Source organism: Plasmodium brasilianum, chromosome 1, assembly GCF_023973825.1.
Source record: "Plasmodium brasilianum strain Bolivian I chromosome 1, whole genome shotgun sequence".
Lineage (NCBI taxonomy): Eukaryota > Apicomplexa > Aconoidasida > Haemosporida > Plasmodiidae > Plasmodium > Plasmodium brasilianum.
In genome coordinates this window covers 1,231,557-1,257,406 of record NC_090114.1, presented here as the reverse complement: position 1 = coordinate 1,257,406, position 25,850 = coordinate 1,231,557, and the positions used below count along the sequence as shown (strand labels likewise).

The following is a 25,850-nucleotide window of genomic DNA, read 5'->3' as shown; positions in this document are numbered from 1 at the left end:
GAAAAATTCATTAATAAATATTTTAATATTGAAGAAGTTGTATTTATAAAAAAGAAAAAACTATTTCTTTTTTTTGAAAGTTATTAAATTATAAAACGCTAAATGAAGAATGATAAGACCAATAAGAAGAACAAGTGTTTTGTCTATATAAAGAATACACTTTTATTATACAAGAAAATAAATAAGTAAAATAATTCAGACGTATATAATGAAGAAATAAATAACTTTGAACGAGTCATTCAGTAATTCGGAGATATCTCTCATACATAATATATGTCCACATATATCCCCATACATAGAGTAAATCTTATCCATTCATGAATTATTTATATCAAAAAAAAAAAAAAAAAAAAAAAAAAAAAAAGAAAAGAAAAGAAAAAAAGAAAAACAAAAGCAAAAATCCAGGGAGAATAAAAGTCACAAAAAGATATTAATGCAATTAATAGAGATGAATCTAAAGAATCACTTATATATGTATATTACAATTTTTTTGTAAAAGTACTTTATATAATTATTTATTTTAATGTTCCATAGTTCATCAAATAAAATACAAAATTATTTAAAAAAAAAGAATATATATGCATATATATAACACTATTAACCGTATTTATAATCGTGTAACCGTCTTAGAAATGTTACCTGTATATAATATATAAATAATCAGTTGAATAGAAGGGATAATATAGATTAATAATGTAGTGATTATAAACGCGCATATAAGTTTGAAAAGGGTTAACTCTAAAATAATAAACTTTGTAAAATGATAATAAAAAATTTAAGAAAACTGTATAATATCAACAGCAAAAAGAGTAACGACCTGTGATAATATTACATTCATTAACTGTTTAATAATACATGGAAAAGGTTCGGCGCCAATTCAAATAATCTTTGTGATCTACAAAATTGGTAACATAATTCTCTATGTAGGATATAGTATTAATAGTTAGTCAGATGGAAGCTACTATTAATACTGTTTTTATCTCAATATAAATTTCAAAGAATTTAAAGTAAAGAAAGATTTAACAAAATTTTTTAAAAAGTACGAAGTTTTTGAAAGTGCGATTGAGTCCAATACAAATAAAAATGATATATTTTGTAAATACAACTTATATATACATTCTATATAAAAAGTATATATCGATGTTGTAAATATTATGTTGAACATGTAGATTTCGATGAAACCTGTAAAGACTTTTTTAAACATAAAAAAAATATAAAAGATATAATATCTTAAATTACACTGAGATAATAAAATGTCCATTAAAGATAAAAAAATTGTATTATGACAATATCTTTATGGTGTATCTAATTTAAGAACAGAACACTCAATTTATCAAGTTCATTCACCGAATAATGCTAAAAAAGTTTTATCTAATACATCAAAATATCTTATTAAGGAATTACCAAAAGATAATCTCTACTCCTTACTGTTAGTAATTTTGCAACTCTTGGAATACTTCTTTTTTCATTCTTTATAATGTGAATATAAGTTTAATTATAAAATATAAATGTTTTATGGTACTAAGTATATTTTTTTTGATCAAAAATTTTTTAATATAAATTATGTGTATTTTGCATATTTCATATTTTCATTTTTACGCTAGTTTATTACTATAGAAAGATGAATTTATAAAATTCTACCAAAAAAAACATATAGTTACACGTTTCTTGAAGGGGAACGCAGGAATTTTTAGGGTATATGCAACATATTCAAATAAAAATTCGAAAAAAAGGAGACTTTATTTAAATTATTGAACCACGTAATACTTATTAGACTAATTATAATATAAAATGCTTACTTAGTAAAAGGATATTGAGAGGCTTACAAATCATGTTATATCCGTGTTCCTTTTTATTAAGAAAAAAAAAAGGCTAAAAAAACATATATTTATTCTTTAAAGATTACTCTTATACATGTATTTATTTTTGGTAAATTTAGATTCATATTTATATAATGGCAAAACTTCTTTTTCTTTTTTTTCTTTTTAGTTAATTAAATTATATGTTTTTTGTTAATAATCTTTTTTTTTTTTCTGTTAAACAGATATTTTCAAAATAAAGTAAAATTTATTTTAGATGAATTATAAAAATATATTTTACTTTCATATTTAACAATTTATTTTGTATTTAAATAAATATATTAACCACAAAAATACGAAGAAAAAAAAATATACAAATAATATTTCATCACATTAAATACATATATTATAATGTACCTACAGTGTACTTGGTCATAACATTACCACTGAGACATGTGTAATAGACAACTAAAATAGTAAATATACTTCTAAAGTTTTAATTTTTGTGAACAGGTAATGTGTTACTTAAATTTTATGCATTTACTTCCGGAAATATGATGTTATCATAACATATATATTAAATAGAAATGAATATATTACATTACATTAAAAAATATATATTATTTAACTATCATTAATATTTGTATCATTCAGCATTTAATGATTTTTTGAAATTTGTTAAAATTTAGATATTTTTATTTTTTAACAATGCTAAGAAGAATAATTATTCTTTAATGAATAAAAGTTTTATAAAAAAAAAGAATAACATTATACAAGAATATTACGTTTTATTGTGTGAGACCACTGTTGAAGGCATATTGAATATATACAGAGTATTATGTATGCTATTAATATGCTTCATTTTTCTTTAATTAGCAGATGCATATATTCTTTTTGTTTTCCCCTTTTATTGGCCACTAATAAGTCAAATGTAATGTAATGTAAAAAATAAATTTCGCAATTATTATAACTGTATGAATATCATAAAATGGATAAACCAGTTTAGTGAAAAATATACAGAAAATACATACAAATAAAAAAGGATGAAGACTTATTTTTATAACATTTTTCGATTTTTCAAAAATAATAACAAATTTTTAATGTCGTGAATATTTCCAAATATTAATATATATGATAGTTAATAGTGTGTTATATAACCGTTATTATTTTTTTTTAGTTTATACATAATAACACTGAAATAAATTCTGATAGAATAATAATTTTAAAAAATAATAAAAAATTCAAATATATATATTTTTTTTAAATGGGTTATGATATTATATAATTATAGTGAATACATAATTTTAAAAATGGATTTGAGTTATACGTTAAAAAATAAATGTTCAAAAAAAGTAAGAAATATTTTTTGATGCTTACTTTCTTTTTATTTTCAAAAATACTATAAAATATCAGAATTATTATGATATGAAGTTAAAACAAACTAATACCAAAGATACATAAGCAAATACAAGAATATAATAATATCACTTATTATTACTGTTTAACTATCTGAAAAAAATATAGAACTCAATTTAGTATATTTTCATTTTTTCATATGTATTGTAAGGATTATGTGAAGTTGTATTGTATTTGATAAGCATCAATATTTCTGTTATGTTTTATACATAAATACATTTATAACGCATTCGTTTTAACTTATGATAATTTATTTGTATTTCCATCAATAATTTTTTTTTTTTTTTATCAAATACATCGATTATTTTTCTTCCCTTACAAATATATTTTAAATATTATATATACCAAAAAGTTTATATTATTAATGACAAATATTATCGAGAAAATGATGTTTTAATTTCCATATTATTTAAAATGAATAGGAAAGGAAAATGTAATATTGTAATTATCATATGTAGACCATTTAAAAAAAAAAACAATATTATAATTAAGTAAATATTTCCTATAATAAATATTTACGATTTAATAAAAAAATGTAATATTTTTAATGCATTATATTAACCTTTAACTAATATATTTCATCAGTTATAATATTTTACAAAATTTTAATATCCTTTCTGTAAACTGTGGAAAAATATATGTAAATATCTAAACTATTTAAGCGAATTTTTACGAAATATTTGAAGTTACATGTTTTTAAATAAAATAGACACATTATTAACTATAAAGAAAAGTTTCATAACTCCAAATGTATATTCATTCAATGCCTTAAAATAAACGCAAAAACAAATAATTATTTTATTATGTATATTATAATTTACCCTCACGAATATTTAAAAACATTTTGCTCCATGTTGCATTATTTTAATGGAATTATAGGGTAAATGCATAAAAGAATATCTTATATATTATTATTTTACCGTGTAATATTATAGTTAAATGGTAATTTTAGTTTTACTTTAATTAATAAGTTGTCTTTCATATATTAATAATAACACTACTCTAAATTAATAATGAAATATTATTAAATAACATTTAGGATTAAGAAATATTTATTTTTATTTCATATCCAGTAAAAAAGAATATTTAATATGTCAGTAGAACGTGAAATATCATTTTTGATATATATTTTTTTTCATATAATGATAAAAAGTTCTCTGTTTATTAATTAACGTGACTGTAGAAAAAGTGAATAGTATTCGTACAATATTGGAAATGTCGGGGTAAATATTATTTTTTCTTCTAAAATAACTGTTTATGTCATATTATTTGTTTATTTTATGTCTCATTAAACAGAATCAAAAAGATTATCCTTAAAATAAAAGTTTATAAATTAATGCAAATTTTAATTTTTTTTTTTTCTATAGAATAATATTAATATAATAAAATGTTCAATGGATAATATATAATAATATAGATTCCTCATATTCAACATATTATCCTATGAAACTTATTAGGATTGCAATATAAGAGCAATATTCGTTTAATTTATTGTATCATTAAAAAATTAGTAGAAAATCAGGAAGTACATTTAGAATTCCTTAAAATACATTATGGTTATTAATTGCAGTAAGTGTTGTAATTACTTGATCCATTAGTTATGTGTAAAAATAAAAGATGGTAATTTTTATGTTATATACATTAATGACCTTTACAACAAAATGGAAAATCCCTTAAAAGGTGAATGTTATAAAGAGGAACACAAAGAATAATTCTATAAAAATATATACAAAACAACATAATATAGTAATACTAAATGATAAAAAAAATTATAATTTTCTTCAGAATAATATATAATAATATAAAAACTGTAATGAGTAGGAATAATGTTTCAAAACATGGACAAATATTACAACATATAGAAAATATATGTAAGTTATTCTAAAAGACGGAAAAGAATTATAATGAAGCACACTATGATAAAGTAATATTTAAAGTCTTGTATACTTAATATTTATGAAAATTAAATTACTTATGAACAAAATATATTTAGAATTTGTTGAAGAAAATATAGGCCTACAGCAAATGAAACTTGGAAATCTAATGATTCTAAAAAGGATTTAACTGCGTTATGCAAATATACAGACATACTGTTAACAGTTACAATGAAAAACAATGTGTGAATTTGTACACTATAGTTTTCCATTAAAATAATTCATATAAACAATTATTTTAGTATTCTATAGTTGTTATACAATAATAAAAATCATATGATTTATATCGTGCATTTAGAAATATTGATAATTATTTTTCTATTATTGATTTACAGGAAAATGTTTTAAACGTTTTGCGCCCCAAATAATATACATGAGAAATATCACAGCAATTATTATATCAATAAATATTGCAATAACTGCACATATATCTTAGGGTTAAATAATTATAGAGGAAATTATCAGTTCTTAAAAATTTATCGATAAATCTAAGAATAAAATGTCGATATATTCAAAATGAATTAAAAAATGAAGATGATCATTTTCTATATTTTATTTATTGAATATATAAGGAAATAATAAAAATATACATTGGTTAAACCAATAAAACTTTTAATATGCCTTTTATTTAACAAAACGCCCTAAGGTACCGTATAATAATAAGTTAACGGGAGAACATTTTGGCAAAAATTCTAATTTAATAGAATATGAAAGTAGTGAACAATCAAAAGTATTATGAATTACGTATAATCCTGAATATAATTTTAATCAACATATTTATAAATTGAACAAAGTTATGGGTAAGGACTGTCAATAATTTCGAATTAAACAGTTATAAACATTGCTTATATCATTTTGGTTGTATTTTAGAAGAATGCAAAGAGATCATATATTTGTTTTACTATTTTTAAAATTATTTTATTACAGAAAGTAAATTTTTTTCTGTTAAGAATAAAACAAATATATTTATTGTACTCATATTAATAAAATATATGAAAGTTGGGTAGGTTAGTGCAATATTTATTTTTTTCGCTCTAATATATGTAGGGACACTTATCCAAATTATTTTTAATATCATCCAAGTAATAATCCGTAAAATCTTTGTTCATTACTAAAATATAATGAAATTCCACTGTTCCATAAAAAAATGAAAAACCTATATAAACCTGTGCCCAATGACTATAATTTTATAATAATAAGTAAAAATCCATTAGACACAGCATATAAAAATTCTATATGGTGTAATTTTTGACACTCTCGTTTATTAATTCAATAACACTATACTTTGTGTAATTTATAGAATGTTGTCCTATTAATTTACACTTGCACACATTTTCAGTTAAGTTCATTATTTAATAATAATTATTTATGTTAATAGACAATAATTATTAATAATAGAAATGATATATGTGTTATTCCATCAACTCAAATTAATCAAGGAACACAATTTATTTTTTTATGTTTGATTATGGAAGCATATATATTATGATAATCAAAGTAACTTGTAATTTGATAAGACATTATTAACAAGCGAAACATAAAATTTATTAGATTTATAAACTTATTCATTTAGTATGATGTTATTATTGTAAAGCAAACAAAATTAATCCTTAGTTATAATAAAATTTAAATCTTAAGAATATAAAAATGAAATGAATTCATAAATTGTTCATATTACACATATGTACACTTTATTAATATATAACACAACAATATATACCCTAATATTTCCCTTACAAGCTTACATATTTTCGTTCTATACAAATGATGATTAAAACATATGATTACATTCGGAATAAATAGATTCATCTACACAATATGCCATAAGAATATATTATAATTTTATATTAATAGGAATTACTTATAACTGTACATGTTACTTATAAATTTTATACATTTAACACACTATCAAGATATTCCATAAACAAACATAAAGATATTAATTTATGACATGTGTAAAAATAATTAATTTATAAATATTATTATGTAGTATTACTTATTCTTGTAATATAGGCTTAAACATAATTTGTGAGCCCTTACAATATTATAATACTCTTTTTTAAGATTAAATAATATTGTAAATTAGGACAATTAATAAAAGACTAATTAAAACTGGATTACTGAATGAACGAAATGTAACAGCAGGAATAAATTTTAAAAGGGGAAACGTTAACACTTAATAATAAAAAGTAAAAATAATCATGTATAAAAATTAACTAATTTTAAAATTACAAAATTTTATTATTAACTAAATGTATATTTCAATCTGGTTTTATCCCACAAATCACTCTTATATATAAAAGAGTAAGTAATTCAGTTGAAATGTATGAATATATATTTTAATAGTAAAATATCTTTTAATACGCTCAACAAAACTTATTTATGTTCTATATCGTTCAATAGTTTAAATAATATAATTAATCAGGGAAATTATTTTAATAAAGAAATTTTAAAAAGTTCAAGAATATTTTTACATATTTCATAGTTATATCATTGTGTACAGTCATTAAGTTCATGTTAATATTCATTATATACCTTAAGTACAATTAATTAAAATTCAGTTATAAAAAATATATAGAATAATTATTTATAAAAAATAATATACTACATCACACACAAAGTTATAGTATTTCATACGTTACAATATTTATAAAAAATGTAAAAAAACAAAGAAAATAAGAGAAATTGTATCATTGTAATATTTTACAAAAGTTTCATTAAAATTTTTTTTTTTAATTTATTAATTTATTTTTTTATAAATGCTTTATTGTATATTTTTTTTATTTAAATTTTTATGTTTGACATATTTGTATTTTTAATTTTGTACCATATTTCATACAATATAGTACATTTATAGACCTCTTTTTTACAATAATATTAGCTATTATATATTTATTACACCTAAAATAAATAAAAATATTCTAGAACGCGCAAACGATAAGTAGTGTATGCTACATAATTAAATATATATTCGAACGTATTATTAATCAAATCAGCGTTAAGCACGGTAACGAATTAACAAAATATCCAAAAAGTTGACTAGCTAACAAACTAAACAAAACATATGTAAACTTTCAATACTCACAGAATTTCGCAAGTACAAATATTTACGGGCTATAATATAAAATGTGAATTATTTTTAATGATTTTTTTCTTTTTCTTTCATAAAATAATACGATCATCAAATACAAATGAAAATAATGTATGATTCATTTGTCATAATTTAATGTGTTAGCCACGTAAAATGTAAGAATAGTTAGCGTTACAATAAAACTAATAAAATGGTACTTTTTAATTCCATATGATATATAAGTCATTTTTTATTTACTATAAAATTATGTGCGCTGTTTTCATATATTAAATCAGGTACAGTTTAATTTTATGCTTAATCATCAAACTATGAAGTGTGTCAAATGGAATTTTAAGGCGACAAAACAGATTGTATATTGATATAATAAAATTACATTAAGAAAAAATATACTTTCAGTGTAATATTATTATTATGATAATTATTCATTTCTAAGTTTTATACAGCATTAAAATGCATACCCAAATGGAATTAATTGTAACTTACAAGAAGATATCGTGAAAAAATTATATTAAAAATAATATATATTTATTACACTACATAGATTATTCTTTTTCTAAAAACGCTAATGATATTTTTTATTTTCTATCTCGCTATATATTTTTAGTAATTATTTTAATATAGTAGACTGATATACAATAACTTAAAGCTTATTCAGTTTCAGAATAGCATAATTTTAATAAGTTTAAAATGATAAATATGATAAGTAAAAAAAAAAAAATATATATATATATATATATATATATATATATGTATATATATATTTAGCATCCAATTAACTTTATTCTACATCGGTATTATGTGGCTCATTAAGAAAAGAAGAAATATAACCATTAAGACTTATGAAAATGAATTAAATAAAATATTACTGAAAAAGCATGAAATAAAAGATAAAAAAATAAAATAAAATAAAAAAATAAAAAATGAATATGTGTATATAATGATGCTTGATATGAAATATTGTTTCCATTTACAATATATAAGTAGCACTTCAATGTTATTATTCATTTTTCGTGGATCAAATATATCACCTAATGAAATTAAAATTTGTCATTAAAAAATATTTCTTCTCAAAAAAACGTTCTGAAATAAATTATTTTATTATTCGTTTTAAACACTTTAATTTATGATTTCCTTTCTTTATCAAAAAGTTATTCTAATTAATAAGCCAATGAACAGATATGCAATATATACATTTACATGATCAGGATAATCATAGAAACTAATAACATTATATCTTTAAAAATTAAAATGTGTATTGAAATGAAAATGAAAACATGAAAAATTAAACAAAAATACAACAAAACTACTAAATCAACAAAACAAATAGCTAAAATAGAACTCTGTGGATTAACTAAAACACAAATGTATAACTGATTTTCATACATATATAAATAAAAATAATAATAAAAAATAGGAATTATTTAAAAATGTACACATTATTATTATATTTACAATGTAATTAAATATATAAATGAACGATAAAAATTTAAATGATCCATTTATATTAGGTGATGTGTGAATAAAATTAAACAATTTTTTTAGATAAAAAATTGAAAAGAATATAATTCAAATATAGCACAGATAATAGGTGTTTACATAATATTCTTAAATATATAAAATTTTATGTATATTAAAATAATTGCATTCAATTTAAAGATTTCCAAGAATAATTTTTTAGTATTATAAAAATGAGTGTATAAAATTATTCATATGTTGCTTAATTCAATTATTACGTTTACTCACCATTAATTTTAAAAAATTTATAGATAACATAAACTACAGATGCAAGAAATAGAGCCACTGAAAATAATATACCACCAGACGACTTTGAAATCAAAAACATTATCATGAGAAAACCGGATATCAAAATTGGATTAAGAGCTATAAACATATTTGTGAACATACTTAGCTCAAACTTATCTGTAAATTTCCTTGTCCTTTTACATTTTGTATCCCTTAGTTCTGCCACGCAATTTTCGTATTTTTCATCTAAACTCTTTAAAAAACTTTTAGACAACGATGATTTTTTTTTTCTTCTTGAATAAAATTTTTTCATTTTAATTGGTTCTTTTTTTTCTCCATATTCCGATTCTTTGAGACTATCATAACTATCATAATTATTATCAATATATTTAAATGAATTTAATGGTATTTCAAAATTACTATCGTACATTTCTTTTTTGTAATTTTCTTGAAAATCCCCATTTTGTATTAATGCATTTAATTTATTTGCAAAAATATCATCATCTTCATCAAGTAAATGCATGGCCTTTTCTTTTAAGAATGAGTAGTTCTGTCGAAAATTTACATCTGTTTCTCCAATTAATATTCTATTTACTCTTGCATCTGATACATTATATAAGATGATGTTTTTATTCCATGATTTTCCAGAAGTAGTTGACTAAAAATTAAGTAAATATATACAATATTTAAAAAAATATATATATTTCTTCTATATAAATAAAAATATTAGTTTTAAAATGAAAATGCAAGTTTATAAAAAAAAACTACAAATGTTATTAATTATGATTGTTATACTACCTCATATGAACACTGGCTAATCCATATTAAAATAGTAAATGAGACAATATTAATAAAAGAGACTTTATTTGTTTGTATCATCATGTTGAATTTAATGATAAGAATTAATATTTTGTGGTAAAAGAATTTTAATATATATGATTTTTCATATAATAATCAATAGAAACTACATATATTATGTAAAAATTCTTTTTCTATATTGTTTTCTGTCAAAATCTTTTAAATTCATACTTTTATATATTAATATATAACAAAATTTCATATTCAAACGTAAAAAAACAAAAAATGTTTTAAATAAAAATATTTTAGTAAATTTTTCTTTGTTCAAATATTATTATTAATATAATATTGAATAAATTAAGATTTTTAAAAACATATAATTATTATATAATATTCAAAATTAAATATGCTCTAAATACTTTATTTAAAAAAAATTATTTATATTTATATATTTTCTACTTACTTTAATAAAATGTTTTTTTAATTTTCTTGAGATATTAATAAAATATAATATAAAAATACTCAACAATAGTAGATACAAGATAGACTTTCAGAAGATTAAAAATTTCTTTCTACAATTGAAAAAAAAAAAAAAAAGTACTTTTAATTCATCTATGGTCTTTTATTTCTTACAAAACTTTTTTTTATAATTATATCCAATGATTAAAGTAAATTATTAGAAAATAAAATTAATATTTTTATAAAAATAATGATTAATTAAAATTCAATTACTACGTATGTAACATATGCAAAATACGTATAATTATATATTTTAAAAAAAGATGTTTAACAGCCCCTATCAACGTTGTGATAATAGATTATATTTTAATTTAGCTTACTTTAATTATTATAATATATAAGACAAATTTATGTTAAACTTTTTATAAATAATCTTAAACCAAATAATTTTTTCTTCTGTGGAGGTTGCATTGTGTACCTTTAAAATTTATTCGAAATTGTTAATAATACATATTAAAAAAATAATAACAAAAATAGAAATAAAAATCAAAACCAGGACAAATTTCTTTTTTAAAATAATTTCCATTAAAATAAAAAAAAAAAAAAAAAAAATTTCTTTGTTAAAAATGTTATAAATAGCTATATGTACATAATTATTTTACACCTTAATGATATATTTTAACGTGAAATTATTATCTATTTTACTTAATAAAAAAATGCATTTAACAAGACAGAAAAATTCTCTTCGATATAAAAGAATATCATTAATGAAATCAAGATTACGATGAACTAAAAATAATTAAAAGCCATTACCTCTAATAACAATTTCTTAGCTAAAACTATGGTTATAATTTTTATTGTATCGTATAAATATTATAGAAAATTTTCCACATTTCAACCATATACAATGATTTAATTACTTTTAGCTGTTGAAAAAACAGTATAAATATATTTCCCCTTCATCAAATATTTTGCTTTGTAAAGCATTAATATGAATAAGTTATATTATCTTATACATTTACTATGTTTGTAATACATAATATATTATTATGTTTAATTATGTTCTTTATTTATGCGTATATATATATCCACAAGTAAAAAATATATTTTTTTTTAAATTGGATGATTAATTATATATATATTGATATCTATAAAACATATCCTTTCTTTAATATTATTATTTATATTTATTAAATATATAATAAATGTCATATTCATGGTAAACATACTTTTACCATATAAAAAATTTTAAATAAAACGAAACTAAGTACAATTAACAATTTAAGGAAAATATCATTTATATTAAAAAACCGCTAATAAATGCCTTAATAATATTTCCATTTTAAAATATATGTATTTTTACGAACTTATATATGTTAAGTATATCCATTAATTCATAAAGAATTTTTATTTATTAAAAAGAGTAAAATTGATTAGTAGATGAAAATAATTTTCACGAAGTTTTTTAACAATAAGGTTGTTTACTATTTAAAAGATATATATGTTTGTATCTATGTGTAATATTTATTGGCATATTATAGATCAATACCCTTCTGCTGCAATAATAAGCCTTAACTTGTAATTCATGGATTCAGAATTAGGGCCTTATATAATAAATTATCAGGTCAAATGAAACATAATCCAAGAAATTTCCTTCAATCATAAATTTTATATTTAAAATACGAATTTTTATGTTAAATTATATGAAAAAACTATTTAACTTAAAGCACATATTTATGACACATTTTGAGGATAATAATAAAAAATGAATTAATAAACATTTACACAAATATAAATATAATACGAATTTATATGTGTTTATCTTTTAAAATAAAATTTTATATGAATATATATAGCAATAATATTAGTACTTTATATTTTAAAAAGATGTACCCTTGAGGTGTTGAAATGAATGTATACACAAAAATTTTATTTTGAAAAAATTTTAAACAACCAAATAAAGTATTTTAAAATGACTATATAAAGGAATATATAATATATATAGTTTATCTCTACTTGAACAAGGTTATTATGTTCATTTATAAGCGCACACTTTGATTTTCATATATTGTTATTATAAATAATCTTCATATAATGTGAACTATATATTTATTGAAAATATATATTATACATAAAATAAAGTTACTGATTAATATAAATGTCAGCAAATTATAATATGTATTCAGAAAAAAATATTAAAAAAATAATTAATTAAATATATATCACTGAAACAATTAATTCTAAGAACTTTATTATTGTTCTTTATTTTTTTATTGTTAATAAAATACTGTTTGAATTATTCTTTAATTAGTTTATAAATAATTGGTAGGAAATTACATTTAAATTTTCTCTAATTTATTACGTAATAAAAATATTTATTAATAAAAAGCAATATAATAGTATTTTTTCCTTTTTCTCATGTAGTTATATTTAATAACAGAAAAAAATAAAATCAAATTAGAGGAAAAAATTTAATAATATTTCCTATAGCTTTAAAAATAATTTATTACAGAAATAAAAATAAAAAAATAAAATAAGAAATATCAATATAAGAACATTTTACTTCCTAATTCTTGAATACATTTACAAATTTAATATTAAATTATAAAAAAAATATAAGAATTACATTATATGGCAATACATATGTTATTTTTTTATATACCTCTAACAGTTATAAAATTATAGTATATACATTTTTATATATTAATAAATATATATACTTTTTAAATCTAAATAATTTGTTTAATTGTCTTTAAGAATTAATGTAACAACAATAATCATGCTTTCCAACTACTCAAAAATATTTTAGTATTTCACTTTAGTTGTCATTGATATATGCAATAATACATCTCAGTTCTGCAACAAAAAATTGTACATAAGAACTATTCTAAATATATATATATATTTTTTTTTTTCTTTACAAATAAAAAGTATCTATTTTAAGGTACATAACACAATTTTATTAATTACACGTATTATATTTCTGGATTATAAGATTAATTATTATATGTACTATTAATAACATATTTCCTTTACTAATCAAAGATTAATTGTATTATAATTGTTGAATTACAGACTCGATTAATAACAAAGTTATTAATATTTATATGGTGTTATATTATACATATTAAAAGTGATCTTCAACAAAATACGTAACTTTATATCTTAGTGTGAAGTAAAAATAAATTATCAAAAACTGTAATAATTTTTTTTTCATGGTTCAATAAAATTATTCATATTAAAGATACTTAAAAATAATTCCTCTTATGGTAAAACGGGGTGTTATATTAATATAAAATTGTAAAATTACAACATCAATTTATACATAAGAAGATTAAACAAATTAATTATGTAAAAAAGGTGAATAAAAAATTAACAAATAAAAAAATGTATTTAATACGTATGTATGTTTGTATGTATAATTAATATAATATTTATGCACTGTACTATTTTCGCTTTGACATTGTTATTATAGGAGCCTTGTTTGGATTATCATATTATGTATTAATATAAAATATATACATAAAAACATTATACAATTCATAAATATAATTTATAAATTTCATTTATCTTATAATTTCATAGAAATAAATTAGTTATTAAAAAATAAAACAAAAAAAAATATTTCTTAAAATTTCATGTATTAATAAGCTAATATTTAATATATAAAAATCTATGTTTGTATATATATGCATTAAAATCTTCCTATGGAAATTATAAATTTAACATTTTTTTAGATATTTCTACAGAAATAAAAAAAAATTATATATAATTGGAATATATTTTAAATACAAGAATTTATTTAGCAACAAAACAAATATTTAGAAAATCATTATCTTAACATATACAATACATTACTTTCTTAAGATATTTACTCATGTATACTTAAAAAAAATTTTTACACAACAATTTAATTATGAACACATTTTAAAGATCAGCGTTTTGGTGGTCAATCATAAATTGTAAATAATTATTGCACGCATTTATATAATTAGATATTATAAATATTTTATAATATATACTTAAAACAAATTTTTGTAAAAATATACAATATATATATGAAATATTTTTTTGTTTATGAAAATAATAATAAATGATGTATGATAATACACAATAACTATTAATCTTATGAGTAACCATTTTAATTTTACCTTTATTATTAAATTTTTTATGTAAAAGTTTTTCCCATTTCATAGAAACATAATATTTAAAAAATATATATCATTTTTCACAAAACAAAATAGGGTGTAAGTAAATATCCGATCCATAAATCTTATGCATGCTGCATTAATGTACGTAACCCTTTTTAATTAAAAAAAAAAATATATTTTTGAGAATACAAATTTATGAACTTGAAATTTAAAATGACAATTATAAAAAATTTTAATTCATAAGAATATATAGATATTATAAAAACAAACATTTATTACAAATTAATAATTTTATAGGAAAAAATATGAAAACTATGAATAATAAAATGATTTTTTGCGTAACTAATGATCCATGACATTTATATATTGAAAGAAATAGGACAGTGTAACTACTATTATATAAATGTAACAATTAATTATATAAATATATAATAAGCTTCTAGAAGCACGCAGAATACGATTCAATAATGGAAACAGCTAATAATACATATTAAGAAATGTAAAAACAATATTATATTTACTATAAAAAGATAATTCACAACAAAATAATAACAAAACTAAATTACCAGAAGATATGTAAGAACAAAAATAAATGTAGTAATGTAAGTAATAGAAAAGTTATATAAAATTTATAATTCATACAGTTTCCTTCTGCGGTCTGATAGTTTTATAATATTAAAAAATTCTTAATAATTTCTATATAAAATACTGTAAGTTAATATATGTAAAATATATTTAATAAAACATCAAAATATATAGTTACCATTATATTATTGAAAGAATTTAGTTAAATCAATCTTAACTTTTTAATTATTTTTTACAGTATTTTTACTAAACCTACACTGCTGTAATATATATAATACTCTAACAGATTATTTTAAATTCTCACCATTAATTCTCGAATTTTCCTAAAATATAATTAAATAAATATCCTATAAAATGAACATTTAAAATATAACTTTATTTATTCTGATATAAAATAATTATAATATTTTTACAATAATTAATAATCACTGTTATAATGTAGTTACATCTCACGAAATTATATCTTTTTCATTACAGTTGCTACTAGGCATAATTTAATAATGTATTTACACATATAATCAAGTTATTAATTAGTAAATATAATTCATTTCATATAATAATTTAAACATGTAATAAAAAAGCAGGTAAATAAAAGAAGTTGATAAAATAAAGAAATGCTAACTTATAATTTTATTTATGAGAAATGCACTTTTCTTATATAACATATAAAATTAAGTAATTTATTATTATTGACTATTTAAACAAAAGCACTCATATTTGATTTACATTCTTACTATATTTCTATGAAATCATTTATTTAAAAATATAATAATGTTTTTCATAATAATAATTGATATATAGAATTTAAATACCCAAAGAATGTTACATGAATTAATTATTATAAAAATTTATATGTAAACTCATTTGTTATACTGAAAAAAGTGATAAGTATGATAATATATACATATGTATATATTCTTTTTTTTTATGATTTATTATTATTATTATGTTTTTCAGTGAAAATTAAATTATAAAATAATAATATTAGTTTTCTTTTTTTTATTTATAACATTCTCATACATCGTATTAAATGTGTATTTATCAAAGTATATTTCTTATTTTTTTTTTTTTTTTATATCAAATAAAGAAAAATCTAAATAAGATAATGCACCTATTTTCGTTTTTCCAAATGATATACTTTTTGCATATCACTTTATTCGATAGATTTATATCCCTTTCTAATACAGTGCTAGTTCACATTTCTTCCTTATACTTTATTAAATTTTCATTAATTTACTCATTCGAATATACCAATTTTTATCTATTATCAATATATTTAAATTTCCAAATTAGTCATTTTTACCTTTTATTTTAATTTCTCTTCTAAATTGTTTTGATAACACTAAATAATAATATAATGTTAAAAAAGTTAGAATAAGAATATATAGAATAGTTCATTATTTCTTTTTTTATGATATATTATTGGAATTAACAATCTAAATAAGATTTAATATAAATATATATCATGAATAACTGAGTTATCGATTTTTATTCATTTTAACCTAGTTAATTCGTAATTAATACATGTTCATAGTATTTTTGAAGTAAATTATTGTTAAGATATGTAATAGAAATTGGTTTTTCTTTTCAGCTCTTTTTAAGAATTGAACGATATAAAAACAACACCTTTTTTCATTTGTTTTATAGTATAAAAATATTTTTAATCTATTAATGTAATTTTAAATTATATATCTATTTTCTATTTAAAACAATAATGACAAAATTGTATATATATATTGTTCTATTGCAAATATCAGAATTACATAATAAAATTATAATTAAAAAATATTTATTTATATCAAAAGAAAAAAAAATATTATTATAATATATCTATTCTCAGAATATAAAATTCAACTATCGTTAACGGTTTTTATATTGTATATGATACATATTCATTAAGCAACATAACGGACAAGAAAGATATATAACTTAATATTTTTATAAAAAATATGTTATTCAAATATCTATTAAAAAATGTATAACAAATATATAGTTTAAAATGTGCACTGCAATAATTTTTATATTTACAAATTCTCATATAATTCCTTTCTTCATGTATATTTCCGATCGTTATTATAAATGAAATAATCCTATGTATAACAGTTCGCAACCTTTCATATGGAACTTGTAATTTCATTATACATTTCGAATATATACAAAAGTTTACATATTATTATTTTTGCATTCTTTTTTAAAATAATTTCAGTTTTTTTCTTTTATCTTTTATTAAATTATTATGGTACACAGAATAATCCATAATTATAAATTCTCTTTTTAACTTTCAAGATCCTATAATTCATTTTCATTGCCTTTTTATATTTACATAATAGTTTTAGTCCGTTCATATATTTAAAATAGTTTTTTACTTATACTCACAAAATGTATTCTCTATTTCATACCATTATTTTTAAATACTACAATGATATAACATAGAAAAATAGTTACAAATGTAAATATAACAAATGAAACAAAACACTCAATGCATTGATACAATTTATATTGTAAATTAATTAAATGTTTACTACAAACTTTTCTTTTAGGTTAAACCATGAAGAACATTACTAAAGCTTATATCATTTATATAAATATGATATTTTAAAAAAAAATACTATTCTCAGTTCACAAAATAAATTAAATGGAAATTTGTATACTATATTAAAGATTTCAAAAATAACAGAATATAGAAAAATCAAACTATTATTAATTATTTAATATCATTTATGTATATGATTTTATGATACAACAAAAAGGTGTTCGTTTTATATAATATATACCCAATAAATTTTGATAAATATATACATATAATTTATATGCTATTTTAACTGCTATAGATAATAATAATAACTTTGCCTTCAGAATTCCATTTACATCCTTATATTCATTATTCCCATTGCAAGTTTCTATATTATACATCTCATAACAACACAAAATTCAGTCGTTTTCCTATATAATGAATTTAGCAGAATATATAAATATATTTAGTTTACATTTTTTTATAGTTTTAGGAATATTAGAATAACAATTTATTGTTAAATATCCAATATGAAATTCATTTTTTTAGAAAGAAAATGTAATATTTGTTTATTATAAAGATAATTATAAAAAAAGAAAAAGCAAAATTTAAGCAAAAATAAAATTACCTTATAAATTAAAAGAATATTAGAATGAATCTGTTATTCTAATATAACACAATAGCAAAAAGTTACAAGTTAAACTACAAATAGAAAAAATAAGAGAAAATGTATTATTTAGTTACATTCTTTCTTTTTTTTACATTTATTTATTAAATATAAACACAAATATATACATTTTTCTGTTTTTCATAACATATTTCTAATAATTTTGATATTTTTTCCCACATTAATGTTAAGGATCCTTCACAGAATGATAAGATATATATTCACATTTCATTCGAGAATTCCTATAAAAGATATTTGGATTATTCATTAATAACTGCTTCTTTTGTACTTAAAATAAACTCTATCTTTTTCCTTTTCTATGGGTTAATCGCGAAACACGGATACAAAGCAAGTAAACGAACAAATATATAAAAATCATAATAAATATATAGTACATTTATATTACAGTTACAAATTAAAAAAAAAAATAAAATATACACATTAATACAACATGTTAATAGTTTAAAGTGGAATTTATACTTGATACAAAACAAAAAAAAAAAAAATCATAATAATGTGAAACTAAATGTTATAACAATGTAAAAAGAATCCCTTATTAATTTTTCACATGGTATCAAAGTTCTTTTTTCAGAGAGTGTTAATATTTTTAATCTAATTGGTTTTAATTTAATTTATTTACTTCTTCTAACACCAAGATAAATGGTTAGGATATTAATTATTTCATCTACTCCCTCTATGGAAGCTTCATATATACATCCTCGATTTTTGAAGACATCATCTGAATACTACTTCTAGTTTCATTTGATATATTCAGGATATTCCACTCTTCAAGATGTAACGGATCTACTACAAGTGCAGCATACCCATATATACACCTTATATAAATAGTTAATACACATAACATATATGCAATAGTTTTTACAACCAATATTATTATTATTATTATTATTATCATTGTCATTTCATTTAAATATATACTCATAATTTTTAAGGTAATCATGCAAATCTTTCCCTTCTTTTCATGGTACCTTGGAATCGATAAAATGACAATTACATTATCCCAATATTAAAAAATTTCTACTGATATCATTCAGTACCCACAAAATTGCTTATTAGTATCATATACGCTATTATGATGATTACCCGAGATACTAATAATTTTCCTTGTATGCTTATAGAATCAATGCTGTAAATAATAACATTCTACACAATTACCAGAATTTACAGCCTTTTCATAATTTTTTGCTAAATTTGTACATGCTTTTTTACAAAATTTTTTTATATATTCATCAAATCCTCCTAAGTCATCTTAATAAACGTAATCATCCCTTTTTTTTTTTTTTTTTCACAATTCAATCCTTAATATTTTTTTTATTTAGAAAAATATTTTAATTTATCTTTCCCAAATTAAACAAAAAAAAAGGATTAAATAAACCCTTATATGCTTTCGTTCATAGGAGAATTTGTTATTGTATTTCATTGAAAATTTACCATACAAATAATGAACTATTTAAAATTTAAAAATAAATATGAAATAAATCCTTACGTTTTCTTCTAAAATTGTCATTCTATTTAAATGAATACTAAATAACTGATAATATTTGTGTTAGCGCAATATACATAACATATAATTACACGTAGTCGAAAGAGATATCTTGTATTTCTTCTTACTAATATTAATATGTAAATAAATATTTATTAAAAAGATGGATCATTTAATTTTCCTTTAAAATTAAATTATATTAGTTCTATTATCACCACACAAAATGATCATTTTTCATTTTAAAAAAATCAAAAACTAGAATTAATGAAGTAATATTCATATAAAATAAAGCATTATATTACGAACTGATCCACTATGAAATACTAATTTATAAATTTATCATATTGCATCATTAAAAATACCTAATATAGTAAAATTTATTTATTATTCGTAAATATAAACTATAATTTTAATTGAGATATTTATTTATTAATCCTATATAGCTATTAAAAATATCGTCACAGATATATATCCTTCAGTGCTAAAACAGTGCATATTCATTTTTTTAGAATTTATAGTTAACTCTTGAAACTGAAATGTGTAGAATTGTAATTAATCCATATATTTTTTATTGATGTACATAAAAATACATATAGTGCACACATACTTTAATTTAATTTATTTTACAAATTTTAAATTAAAAAAAATTTAATAATATATTATTAGTAAGAATAATACATAATAAATAAATGCAAATTAATTATAGAAAAAATACTTATTATTTTTAAATTTTATAAAATATTTTTATTTTATTTGAAAAATACTACATATTTCATTTTTATAAAATTATATTCTCTAATTATCTTAATTAGAATATAGTTGAAAACTTAAAAGGTTACGTAATTGTATATAAACTATAGAATCCACATAACATATTTTTTTTGAAATATTAATAGTGCAGTATATCTATTTTTAAAACAAATGTGTAAAATTATTTATTTGGTTTAACGAAAAATTACCAAAATTTTCAAAAATAATGCTTTTAAAAAAGTAAAATATTCATAAGGAATATTCTTTTTTAATAATTCATGCATCTCAAAAACGTGAATGTATATTGTTCTGTTGGAAACACGTTAACAGAATCTACACTTAATATCCTTTATAAAAACAAATATAGAAGTATTATATATTATTTTTCATAGATACAATAATAATTATGAAAAACAATTTTATCATATTTCACAAGCCTACGTTTCCATATATTTTATTAATGTTTCTCCTACATTATACTAATAAAATTAAATGATAGCATTTTTACTTAAAAGAATAAAAAAACAAATAAATGAATTTGTAAAAAGCTATTAATTTTTTTGAAAAATATGTTTCAACAATTAAAAACCTACATTATTTCACAATAATGGCAACTATATGTTTATTATATTTGCATTTATAATACCCTTAACATCTATAAGAATCCATGTCATTTACCCTCTATAATTAATGAATGTTAATTTTTATATGTTTCTTATAAAGATTGCATAAATTCTTTTCTCTATTTTTGATTATATGCTAGTTCGTCACTTTTGTAAAAGTGACAATTATATACTTTATGTTTCTCCATAATAACGTTTTCATTTATTTTTAATCATATACATTAATTAAAAGTATTACTAGATAAATTATTCTCTTTGATTTTTATACATTTTTTTTTATTAATTTTCTGAGATATATTAAACTTATTTTTATATTTCACCTATAAAATAATAACTAATGGATAGTTAAGCAGAACTTTTTATACAAATTTTTTCTATTTCTTGTTCTTTGTTCCTCAATTCACATCATCAGATAATATTTATATATAAATTTTTAGGCTAAATAAAATTTTATAATAAAATTTTTTGTTAACCTATTTATGAGTATTTGTTAAGCTTCTCGTATTTTGCTAATTACAAAACATAAATGAATTATTTTAAAAATAAACAAAATTTAGTTGTTTCGTTCTCTCATTATACTTGTAATAATTCTAATTTTTTACGAAAACACAATGGGAATCATTAAATATTATTATACTATTACTAAAATTATAAATATAAAAAGAGAAAATATTACTATTATTATTTTTAAAAAATACAAAAATGTTTCTATAATATTTTATAGTTTAGTCGAAAGCTTTAAATTACTGATAAAAAGGATGATACAATTCACTTTTGAATATATTTATATATAATCCCAACTTGAAAAAGTATGATTTTTAAGAAAAAATTTGTTATAGTTATTATATATAAACTTTTCTTATATACACAATAATAATTTTATATTCACTTCTATTAATATGTAAAATAGATATACCAAGAAATGAATATAGTCTTTAAATATTTCTACCATTCGATATTCAGAGTAATAATTAATGTAATACTAGAATATATATATAATGAAATAACAACAAAACTAAATGAAGAACTTAGTGAAGTCCTTATTATAATCGCAAACAAGTAAAAATTAAAGAAATATCAAATAAATAATAATTTTATCTTATGAAAAACTAAATATTTACAAATATGCAGATTTAAAAGAAGAAATAATTCATTTATAAAGCGTTCACACATTATATTTAAATTTTAAAAAAGATAATAACAGATTATTATATGCATTTAACAAAAAAAAAAAAAAAAAAATTAAACCTACCAAAAACATAAGAGTTAAGAAATAGTGTACAAAATTTTTACAGATATTTTTACAACAAAATGTTTACTTTTGGAATATTACATGAAGATATCTTACAAATACATATATATACTAATTTTACTTCATATATTTAAAAAGGAAACACTGAAAATTTCTTAACACCATTTATAATATATTAATGAATAAAAATTCTTTTTTAATTTGTTTGCATGTATTTCTCTTTCAATGATATGTACTTTTAATCATGTTATGTTTTTTACTTTTCACATAATTTATTTATTTTATTCTAATAATTTTACATAATAACACACACGTTACTGTAGTTATGGGTTGATATAAAATTTAATTTATTGTTACAATTACAAAATGTACATTTCCAATTTTAAGCACTCCAAAAATGGATAATAAATTCTATCCCCATAAATCATTTGAACCTTTTCCACAAGTTCTTATTATTATATTTAATTTATAAATAAAACTGTAATAATTTCATCTGTTTCAATGGAAGCTAAAGAATACTTTGTAGCAAAATATTATCAAATTTATATAACTCATTATCAATTTATTTATAAAATTTTTATATTTCCTCTAATATCACTAACGAATGGCATCTCGTATATCCTACTTTCATTGGCGTTTTATTATACTTTTCATGTTTTACTTTATTATTATTAACTGATTCATGTAGTAGGAGTTTCTAAAAAATTCTATGTTTTATGCTATTCTTTTGTTAATGAATATATAGATTCATAATATTAATAATCCTTTATATCAACGACTTTTATCTTATTATAATTTTATAAATTTGATAAGTAAATTCATTTCTTAGAGTTGAATTATTTCTATTCTTAACTATAATCAGAGGAATACTTAGAGAGTAATAATATAATTTTTCAATAATGATTATTATTAATTCAAATGATGTCCTACGTTATTCCAGATTATTAATATATCTGATACAAGATGGATTGAAATATGACATATGTACTTATGTGAAATACTAAGTATATAATGCTTTCATGTAATAAATATTTATCTTCATGTCCAAAACATTATTGAATTTCTATCTTTATTCTTCTAGAAGTAGATAAAAACTAATGTTCAAACAATGTAAACAAGAAAAAAAAATTTTAAATGTCTATTATATACAATATTGTTATTTAATAATTATAAATCATTAATGATAACATATTGTTAATGTTAATTTAAACGATTAGTATTTCTTAAAGGAATTTATATATTTTCTCTGTACAATAGGAAAAAAAAACAAAATATGCTTAACATAGAGAAAAGCCTTAACAGACAGCTCTTAGATATAAAGGAAAAGAAACTTCTTATTACTTACAAAGATTCCATCTCAAGAGTTTGTATATCAGTTATTGTATATTCAACTTGTACTGTGAAAGCTCCCTTTTGTTATGAACTGTTTCCAGTTTTTTCTAAGTAATATACTGTTTTAGAAAGAATATTATTTTGAGATTCTTCTACGATAATTTAATATTTTACTTTAATTTGTCTATATTAAATTGAATTATGCTTATTTAATAGTTTCCCCTTTGTAATTTTCCCTTAACGTTCTTGTAACAGGTATTCCCTCCAAAAAAAAATAAAAACGTACAATTCCCCTATTATTTAAATAGTTTCAAACTTTTCTAAGAATGTACTCTTTATAATTTTCAATATATTCTTTGCATGAACTAGCTGAATCTTTTGATCATATATACATTCACTGATAATGTAGTGATACGTTAAAACTAGGGTAGTTAAAATATCTATTACATATTGGCACTATCATCATTAACATATTCAATTTTAATGACAACAAAATTGTCCATAAAATTATGAAAATTCATAAGATCTTCGAAGTTATCAATAATAGTTAAAAAATAACCAGTATGGCATAAAAAGTCATTATTAAACGTATTCTCAATAATAATTCACTATACACTCAGATGGAAATCTAAAATCTTATAAAATTTCTCATCCTCATCCTTATAAGCAATATTTTTATACAGATCTTCATAAAACCAATAATTCAATTCATAACAAGATTTTTCATTAAAAAAATCTCCGCCTTTTTGTTATTTTTGTGTATTAATGATATATTTTGGATAGTTCTACAGCATGTAATATTAATCCATATTTACTTTGATAACAAATCATATAGTAGTTTAAATTCTTAGCAACCTAATTTGTTCTTGTTTCATCATAAATTTTTTTGTATAATTTATACAACGGTAAATCTTTTAATATACGGACCCAACAAGTACGGAAAAAATAACATAAATTAAAAAATTATTGCATATATTCAAGAAATAATATAATGCTGTTTTCATTGAACAATGTGATATTCAAATAAAAATAATATAAAAATTATTAATTAAAATTGTAAAGAGTACTAATTTTTCCATTTCACAAGACTTCCCTAAATTAAGATATATATGAATTAGAAAAAATAACAATTTATGTGGTTAAATAAGCTTTTGTTTTTTTATAAAATAAAAAAGTAACTTTAAGATATACACGTTATATATCTTTAATCACTTTTTAATTTATATTTATAATT

The 25,850-nt window shown here is 19.2% G+C and overlaps 2 protein-coding genes across 2 annotated transcripts; both read right to left on the bottom strand.

The window, feature by feature from the left end:
* Window positions 1–9,975: 9,975 nt before the first annotated feature.
* Window positions 9,976–10,862, bottom strand: MKS88_000567 (uncharacterized protein; the record flags this gene model as incomplete). Its single annotated transcript, XM_067216820.1, has 2 exons — window positions 9,976–10,641; window positions 10,782–10,862. 2 exons carry the CDS (start codon window positions 10,860–10,862, stop codon window positions 9,976–9,978), a joined length of 747 nt encoding a protein of 248 aa, XP_067075802.1.
* Window positions 10,863–19,849: 8,987 nt separating this feature from the next.
* MKS88_000566 (uncharacterized protein) lies at window positions 19,850–25,568 on the bottom strand (the record flags this gene model as incomplete). The annotated part of the gene is made up of 5 exons (XM_067216809.1): window positions 19,850–19,962; window positions 20,332–20,424; window positions 25,074–25,209; window positions 25,231–25,352; window positions 25,544–25,568. The coding sequence occupies 5 exons, from the start codon at window positions 25,566–25,568 to the stop codon at window positions 19,850–19,852; spliced, it is 489 nt and encodes a 162-aa protein (XP_067075801.1).
* Window positions 25,569–25,850: the final 282 nt, after the last annotated feature.